At 39.1% G+C, this 10,091-nt stretch overlaps 1 protein-coding gene across 2 annotated transcripts in view; it reads left to right on the forward strand.

The window, feature by feature from the left end:
* cnksr3 (cnksr family member 3) overlaps positions 1 to 10,091 on the forward strand; it is a 53,890-nt gene that overhangs the window by 18,685 nt on the left and 25,114 nt on the right. For both annotated transcript variants that reach the window (XM_016474033.1, XM_016474034.1), the window contains exons 3-4: positions 6,599 to 6,801; positions 9,236 to 9,323. In XM_016474033.1, the coding sequence (XP_016329519.1) occupies positions 6,599 to 6,801; positions 9,236 to 9,323 (291 nt within the window). The remainder of the gene's footprint in view (positions 1 to 6,598; positions 6,802 to 9,235; positions 9,324 to 10,091) is intronic.

Consider the following 10,091-nt stretch of genomic DNA (forward strand, 5'->3'; position numbering starts at 1 on the left):
GAGCTCTGTTATAGGTGGAGACTGCCGTGAACAGGAAAGCAGAGATTTCCCAGGCATTCCGATCAGCTGTTTTTGCTCACTTCCTTCCCAAGGTTTCTTCTCGACTTCCCCCGCTCTCTTTTTTTCCATTCAGACAGTATTAATGACCACAAAATACACCTTAAAACACATGAGGGACTAGAGGAGCATTCTGCCTGTATAAACCCGTGTGTGTTTTTGTGTGCAGTTAGCAAACCCAAAGTTGTAGACAGTGCTGATTTTTAATCGCAGAAGCTGTGCTAGCTGCCGCTCGGTCCCAACATTGTGGTGGATGTGAATAGGGAGGGTCAGTTGGAACAAACAGTGTCCACTGTGTCCATTCAGAGTCTATTCTGTGTCAGGACGGGAGATTGACAGAGGACCTTATAATAGGAGACTGCACCCTAAAGAGACACTGAAAACTTTCTGTTTTGTTGCCATTTCTGTGTAATTTGTTTGTACGTGAAATGGTACTTTTCGAAAGGAAGCTTATACGATGTGTAACAACATCAAATGTGTCTTAAAGGGATAGTTCACTCAAATGAAAGTTATCTCTTTACTTACTCAACCTCATGAAGTTCCAAACCTGGAGTACAAATAGACATTAGGCTGGAGACATTAGGCAAAATGACGCACACACACACAAAATTGATGATAAGTATATGACAAATGTGTCCATACGATTCATTTTGCCTTTTAATTCGTTTCCCTTCTTTTTTTTGGAACGGGGGGGGCAGATGGGAGTTAAATTAATATATTATTAATATAATTAATATTTAATATTAATTAAATTTTATTACATTAAATCTAACTTGAAAAAGTAATTAAATTACAACACTGTTAAAATCTAACTAATCTTTAGCAAATCTCACAATTAATATCCATTATTGTACATATTACACTGTACATTATTATGTTGTGATGCCTAAAGTCACTTAAAATGATTAATTTTGCTCTCAAATAATTCTATACCATTTTATCTCAACAAAATAAAAATAAAACACAAAAAATTCCAAAATTGTCATGACTCACACACTGGGAGCACAGGAACGAGCGAGGAGACGAGGAATAACGTAAACCAGAAGGGTTTTAATGAAGGCACGCTGGGGGGGAAGAAGGAAAAAACCGGGATGGGAGACATCAGGCAAACAAAATGACACAACAGCAGACAGAGAACTGGGAACTGAGAACACTTTAAATACACAGACACTAATGGGACACACCTGGGAGCAAATGAACTAATTAATCAAAACACAGCTGGATACGAATACTCACAATGAGGACAGGAACAGGAAGGACCAAATAAGGGCAAGGAAGGCACATGAGGAGCAAAACACAAACAAAACACGGACCAGAGTCTGACATAACTTCCCCCTCCCGGAAGGTGCGTCTCGCGCCGTACAACATCCAATGGGGAGGGGGTTGGGCGCTCTGGAGGCGCTCTTCAAATGGGGCAGGGTTACCGGACGCAAGGCCTCCTGGACGGCGGCCGTCCCGGGATCCATGGTGGATCTGGCAGTTCGGGGTGCCACGGCGGATCTGGCAGCTCAGGAGGCCACGGTGGAGCACTGCGGTCAAGCCAGCCGCACTTTTTTTTGTCTTGCGCGTGTAATTGTGCACTTACGGTACGGGTGCTGAGAGCAGTCAAAATGCATGTAAAGAAGCTGTCATACCGACGTTTCCTTTATAATTAGCTTATTTTACCTTTTATTTTTAGTTTGTAAATACATTATTTTTGTACATAAACGTTTTGGAGAAAACTAAAAGCAAATTCACCCCAAACAACAAAATTGCATCCTTGTGCTTGCACTGTGTCCCATTTTCCAACACTCATAAAGAGTGTTCATTTATAGGTTAGCTCATTCTTTCAATTGATATTTGTTCAGAGTGAGCCGGCGGGTTTGACATCAGCCTGGCCGGCGGGCTTGTCTTCAGAGCGACCGGCAGGCTGGAGTGAGCCGTGGCCTGCGAACTTGACAACAGCGCAGCCGGCGAGCTTATCTTCCGAGCGGCCGGCGGGTTTGACATCAGCCTGGCCGGCGGGCTTGTCTTCAGAGCGACCGGCAGGCTGGAGTGAGCCGTGGCCTGCGAACTTGACAACAGCGCAGCCGGCGAGCTTATCTTCCGAGCGGCCGGCGGGTTTGTCTTCAGAGCGGCCGGCGGGCTTATGTGAGCCGCAGCCGGCGAGTTTGACAACGGCGCGGCCGGCACGCTTCACAGCAGGGCGGTTCCCATACTGCGGGGAGCAAATAGGAAAAACAAACGACGAAAAAAAATAAAACACGGGAGAAGGAGCGCTGCTTACGGTTTAGGTCTGCTGTTCTGTCACGACTCACACACTGGGAGCACAGGAACGAGCGAGGAGACGAGGAATAACGTAAACCAGAAGGGTTTTAATGAAGGCACGCTGGGGATCACAGGATGGGAGACATCAGGCAAACAAAATGACACAACAGCAGACAGAGAACTGGGAACTGAGAACACTTTAACTACACAGACACCAATGGGACACACCTGGGAGCAAATGAACTAATTAATCAAAACACAGCTGAATATGATATAATATATAAAAATATGTTTAGGTCTAAATTTAAGATTTATGTATTTGAATTGCATATAACATTTCCATCCGTTTGGATTATACAGTTTGAATATAAACTAAAAAACTTAATGTGATGCATATTTGTAAGTAATACATAAACGAAACAGGTAAGATTTACACACTCAGTTCAGTTAGTTAAAAATATAGATGATTGAGATATAGAGATAGAAAGAAATTGGATTTAATAATGTTAAATATATAAACCTTGTTATTTTGACATTCAGCTAATTAGTACTATTACAGAAATTACCTGTTTTTTTTACCCGTTTCATGTATGACTGACAAATATGCTTCACATTTTATATTAATTGGTTTATGTAAAATCTGTGAAGTCTGAATGGATGAATATTTTATATGCAAGTTTTCATTTGTTTAGACTAAATTGTATAAAATTAGTATTAGTAATATTGCTAATATCATTGTATGTTGTATGTTGTTTGACAGCACGTGGTCATCATCATATGCAAGAAGTAAGAAATTCATACAGGTTTGGAACATGTAAGCGTGCAAATGACAACAATGAGTGAACTAATCCTTTATATCCGTCCATAATTGTACAAAAATTGTACAAAAGGTGTGTTTCTTTGAAAGAACACGCCTGCAGCAAACAGTAAACGGAAGCTATGTGGTTTGATGTCGGAGCTCTACCTGTCAGACAGGGTGGCTGCTCACAAGGATGTTGTTGAGAAAAGATTTACCTCAGTCGTTTTCCGTTTGTTTTTAAGCGTCACCTGTTCTAGGCAGCACTGAGCGGAGAACCACAGAGGAGCTGTAGCATGAAGGCTGGAATAGACAATGCGGTGTTGAATTTGTGAGAGGTCCGCTCTAGCACTCGTGGGTAGAATGTTCTGGAAGATATCTCCTGAAGAGCAGGAAACAGATGTGACCCACCCACCTGTCAGAGAGCCCCCCCGCCCAACGCTCGCACACACACAAACCCATACAGACAAACACACAGTAACCAGCGCAGGAAAACATGTCACGCCATTGTTCCAGTAGTTTCTGCCCAGCCTCATCTTAACCCTGTGTATCTGTTCGGTCTCTGGTTATTTTTAAAATCGCTTTCATGAGTGTTAGGGGACGTGCTAAACTCCCCAACTCTCTGTGGCTCAGCGGTAAAGTGCCATAGTTTCGTACAATATAAGACAGACCTAAAAATGTCTCATCTGGAATCCATTACATGTCCATTGATAGAAGAGTCTGAGCAATTTCAAACTCTTGACAGAAGATAGAAGAGTCTAATGGACTATTGATAGAAGAGTCTGAACAGTTGGGACTTGGGATCTTGTTTTGACTCCTGCACAATTGCGAATTTATATTTGTGACCCTGGAGCACAAAACCAGTCATAAGTAGCACAAGTATATTTGTAGCAATAGCCAACAATACATTGTACGGGTCAAAATTATCGATTTTTCTTTTATGCCAAAAAACATTAGGATATTAAGTAAAGATCATGTTCCATGAAGATATTTTGTAAATTTCCTATCGTAAATATATCAACTTCATTTTTGATTAGTAATATGCATTGCTAAGGCATTAATTTGGACAACTTTAAAGGCGATTTTCTCAATATTTGGATTTTTTTTGCACCCTCAGATTCCAGATTTTCAAATCTTGTCCAAATATTGTCCTATCCTAACAAACCATACATCAATGGAAAGCTTATTTATTCAGCTTTCAGATGATGTAAATCTTAATTTAATAAAACTGACCCTTATGACTGGTTTTGTGGTCCAGGGTCACATTTTACTATTGCGATTTAATATTTCTCCTGGTTTTACCTATATGTGACATTTGCGACTGCGACTTAATATCACAACTGAGACTTTTGATATATTCAATACTGTTTTAGAATTGTGATTTACTTTATTTCATTCGACTTTGCTGCTAATAATTGCAAGTTTATCTTACATTGTAACATTGTAGAGCTCCCTGAAAAACTATGCGCAAGTGCACCGAGGGCAAAAGCTGCTTTAAACGCAAAGGGTGCTCACACCAAATGTTGATTTAATTTAGTTAATAGAAGTTAATTGATAAAGAAAATCTATTTATGACATTATTTTTATGACATTTTACAGCATTTGTGCCTAAAACTTTGAACAGTACTGTAGCTTTGCAGGTAGGTCTCTTGAAGCATCTTGGCGACGTCGCCACAGTGCTTCTGGATTTAGTCCGTCTCAGTTTGTTCTGTTTCTTCATGTCACTCCAGACAGACTGATGATGATCAGATCAGATCTCTGTGTGGAGCACTGGCTTAAACAGATCCTACAGTCTGTGAGAGATTCTGCTTATAATTTCTATTACAGTTATTCCTCCTCATCTTCGAGGAGGGCAGCATGAAATGAATATCTGGAGGATGGACTTCCCTTTATCATTCCTTTAATAATTCAGCCATCATGAACTCATCAGAGCTAAAGCTTCGTTGTAATACAAAAACAACAGGAGACGATTCCAGAAGAGCACCTGCATCCTTCCTGAACTCAGTGAGGTTATTCCCTCAAGCACCTGTATTATTCTGTGTTGTTGTAGCTGACCAGGCCAAAGTCTGTACACTTTTTTTGGCCGACTTCAAGTCCATGCAGACAGTCTGTCGGTCAGTGTCTGGCTGGGTTTAGAGCAGAGACGGTTTTCTGGAATTCCTTTGAAGTCAGGAAGTGACCATGGGATTTTTAGCTGGAAAGGTTGTGAGAATGAGCCGTGCGCTGTAGCCACTGTCACATGGCATTACAAACACCACATACTTCACTTTTCATATCACTAAAGTGGAAGATACACAAATGGAAACTGCTTTAGCGCTTGATAAGCCAGGCATTTATTAATGGTACTGTCAGCATCACTATTATTATTACTTAGGTTTAGGGGTTTTGTCCAAATCCAAAGTTTTAAACTTCAACCTGACAATAAAATGGGAAACTTGCCCCAATTTACTGCATTTGTAGAGTACTTCAAATCTTAAAAGTGCATTTTTAAAAACTGTACACTTTCATGACCTTTTTTAACACACTTAATTGCACTTTTAAAGAGTGTACTTTTGCAAGTTTTACTTTAAAGTACATTTTTAAATGTTTTAATAATATTTTAATTTGCTTTAAAGCACTACACTTAGTTTCATGTGTTGACAAACAAATTTGAGCTGTAGTGTGTTATTTAAAATTCTATATTAAGTTAGTATATGTAGTAAACTAAAACTTTATCATTACAAATGTGTAATTACAAATGTATTTAAATACATTACATACAAAGTTCCATAGAAATTATGTTTATGTTTATATTTTAGTTTGATCATAAACGCACAGCAGTTCATGTTAACCATATTTCAATGACAACAAGTGGGTCAAAAAGCACTGTAAAGTTCAGCTAATTGCATTTAACAAATTGAAACTATAATGCATTTTCATTAAATTGCAGTGAACATGCTACTGTATTGAGTGTCTGAAAACATTACGTTCAGTTTGCACTTGAAGTGATGGTTCACCAAAAAATGAAAATTCAGTCATCATTTACTTCCCCTCATGTTGTTTCAAATTTGTATAAGTTTCTTTCTTCTGTCAAACACAAAAGAAGATATTTGGAACAATACGAGTAACCAAACAATTGATGGTCCCCATTGACTCCCATAGTAAGGAAAAAAATACTATGAAAGTCAATGAGGACCATCAATTTTAAGTAAATATTTTTTAAAGTATTTAATTTCCGTAAGAAGTACTCTTTTTAGAGGTAGGCTAAAGTGTACTTCTTTTTCACAAGAGTATCTACATATCTATCTCTCTATCTTTCCTAGAGACTTGGGCTCTCTCAGAAAGCAACCATCCTAGCAATTGCATAGAAACGTGCTAAAAGCACTCATAACACTTTAGTAACACCTAATACCATAGCATTGTGTCATTGACTTTTGAATGGAAAAGGACCACTTTCTTTAGATGAAAAATCTAGTTTAATCTAAAATGACTAATGCAAATGCTTATTTGTTGTTGCAGAACTGTGGCGTGGAGACTGATAACTTGAAGACTCTGGTGTGCCAGATGCGAGCAGCATCCAATAACTTGCACAACTGTGCCTCAGAGCGCAGGAAAAACCCTACTTATGATGGAGGAAGTCCATACAAACCACCTAACGTGTTCCTCACCGCTGTGGTGGAGCTGATAGCGGCTGCCAAGGGCATGCTGGCCTGGCTTGACAGGTATGTGAGATTTTCTGTCTCTTACAGACTTACAAGGAATGTTCCAAGCACTTTGGCTAACGTAATGTAAAGGCTGTGCAAATGTTTGGAAGAAATGTTCTTAAAATAGTGTTAACAGGACTGTGTTACAAGAATGTGTAAATGGACACAAGAATGTGTAAATGGACACAAGAATGTGTAAATGTTATGAACAAATATTGGGACAGTTCACTCAAAAACTACAATTCATCTACTCACACTCAGTTTGTTTCTATCTTGAATGAGTTGCTTTCTTCTGTTGAACATTAACTAATAGCACTTACTAAATACCTTGAGAGAACGTTTTGAAGAATTTTATGCTAACCCACCTAACAAGGAATGTTTCAACAACTTTGGCTAACATTATTAAAGGGTTTGTAAATTAAATATGTATGTAAATATAATGAAAACTGACTTCAAGTTCTCACAGTGTGAGAAAAGAGAAAACATTTGTTTAACATTGTTCAAATGTCTTGAATTATATTCTTTAAAGGGGTCCTATAATGCTTTTTCACTTTTTCAACTTTAGTTAGTCTGTAATGTTGCTGTTTGAGCATAAAAAAGATCTGCAAAGTTACAAAGCTCAAAGTCCACTTCAAAAGGAGATATTTTATTTAACAGAAATCACTTTTCAAAAATCAAGACTTTGTAAAAGAGCATAATAGGACCCCTTTAATTAAAGGGTTAGTTCACCAAAAATTTAAAACTATGTCATTAATCATTCACCCTCATGTCATTCCAACTAAAAGCGACACTGTTTTTTTAAGTTTAATACTGTAAAACTGCTTAATTTAAGGCTATCTATTGCAGAAAGTACTATATAAATAAACATGACGTGACTGAACTTCACCAGAGTACCGAACTGCAGAGCTTGTGCAAACATCCACATCGCTGTAATTAAATGCCTTCTTAACTGCTGCTTTCTCACAGCTGTCAGTTTTTGTTGTTTATTTCATTATTGAGAGGAAAGCGCGCAGCATATATTTACACTGCTCAGCAGCTTCAGGTTAGGCGGCGTTTGCTTTGAAGTCAGGCAGGTTTTCACAACAAAACCCACCCAATTGCTACTCAAAACTAGCTTAAAACTAGCCCAATTGCATTTCGAGGGGGGGTCCCCCGGTAAAATTCGCATTCCAGGGCCTAAATATCACGTTATTGGGGTCGCTTCAACCCGCAGACATGAAAAACAACCTGCGGCAACAGTGTTAAAGTAACCCAATTCTTGGCAACACTGTCTGAAGTGATGTGTCTTCTTCTCTTGAACTGCATTCAGTATAGAGGTCTGCTACCCGACCCGAGCCTGACGGGTCCCGAAATACTTTCGGGTTTCGGTTCGGGTTAATGTTTAATGAATAGCTTCGGGTTCGGGTCGGGCTCAACTGGTAAGTGTTTTTTCTTTTGCCTTGTGAACTGGCCGAGCCTTAATGATTCTGTTTCTTTACATGTATTTGCTTACTGACCGTTGCATGCAATCGTGAAATACAGCATTTTTTTTAAATTGGCTATTCGTTGTGAGAAAAAAAAAAAAGATTTCGGGTTCGGGTCGGGTTCGGGCTCTAAATTGAACTGTGCTGCTCGGGTCGGGTCGGGTCAGACGATCTCGGGTACGGGCTTCACTTTAAAGCCCGTGCAGACCTCTAATCCAGGAAGGCTGAATGACAGTCTTGCGCTATAGCGCCACACTGGTCAAACCGCATTATTGCAGGCTCTTACATTAGGTCATCAAACGACTACTCAACAGCAAAAATATTTGTCGACAATTTTTTTTTTGTTAATGTCGACTAATCGTTTCAGCCCTAATAGACAGCAATGCAACTACCACATTCAAGGCCCAGAAAGGTAGTAAGGACATCGTTAAAATAGTCCATGTGACATCAGTGGTTCAACCGTAATGTTACGAAGCTGTGAGAATACTTTTTTTTTTCACAAAGAAAAAAAATAACGGCAAATTAATAGGCTGACAAATTCAATGTCATGCTAACCTTCATGTAAAGTTCTATTCACGCTAAGAAAACAACATTTCCAGTGAACCCACAACCAAAATCTTATGTTTGGAAAACATATTTAGAACAACAGTTCAAGCTCGCTACAGTATTGTCATACTAGATATGGGTTGTAGTACAGAGGGCCTTGTTAGTCATTGACAGGGTTTTTAAATGACTGCAAATAAATTTCAGCATCACATTTTTTACTGGCAGGTGTCTCACCAACTATTGTTTTGTTTTTTGTGTTCAGTCAAAACACTTTAAATCTTTCATCGTGATGTCATGCAGGCTGCTGGCATACAGACACACACGTACATATACGTAGACTGCATGTTTGGGCTTGAAACGACACATACCAGAATTTGCAAACGTGTGAACATCTCATGAGCTTTTGAATGAGTTACACTTGTTCTCTTTGTTTTTGTCTGCAGGACTCCCCTGACAGGAATCAGTGATTTCACTTCAACCAAAAACAAGATCATTCAGCTCTGTCTGGAACTGACCACAACTGTCCAGAAGGTTTGTCACTGTGTTCATTATCTTTGATCTCCTAGTCAAAGCTTTGCAAACATTCACTGCACACTGAAAAAAAAAAGTTAACCCAAAAATGGTTACCAAAAATCTAAATTAAGTAGTTTTATTAAAGTCAAAAAAATATTTGACATCACTTAAAGGGTTAGTTCACCCAAAAATGAAAATTAGCCCATGAATTACTCACCCTCAAGGCATCCTAGGTGTATATGACTTTCTTCTTTATAGTTATATTAAAAATTGTCTTTGATCTTCCAAGCTGTTTAATGGCAGTCAGCGGGTGTTGCAGCGCATCAGTCCAAAAAAAGTGAAATAAAGTGCATCCATCCATAATAAAAAGCGCCTCACACAGCTCCGGGGGGTGAACAAAGTCCTCCTGTACCGAATCGATGCGTTTTTGTATGAAAAATAACCATATTTAAAACGTAATAATGAATTTAATCTAGCTTGCGCTCACTGTTGTAAATGGAAGAAGTTCCAGGTGGATGATGTAAGACGTCATGTGCGACCATGTGCCGGTGAGAAGTGACGCACGCGGAAGCGCAGGGGAGAGATCAAAACAAAACAACGGTCACGAATTAGAAGTACAAAACGAGGATTTGTTAAGAAGAATGTCAGAGGATTTCGATATAAGCCAAGAGGAGACTGGTTTTCCTTTGCTAAAGTAAGGAAACTTTGCTTCCTTTGCTCCTGTTAACAAACGTTGGTTTTCACAAGACTCACCAGCACATGCGCAACGCTGAACTCATACGTCAT

Source organism: Sinocyclocheilus anshuiensis, unplaced genomic scaffold, assembly GCF_001515605.1.
Source record: "Sinocyclocheilus anshuiensis isolate Anshui unplaced genomic scaffold, SAMN03320099.WGS_v1.1 scaffold1816, whole genome shotgun sequence".
Lineage (NCBI taxonomy): Eukaryota > Metazoa > Chordata > Actinopteri > Cypriniformes > Cyprinidae > Sinocyclocheilus > Sinocyclocheilus anshuiensis.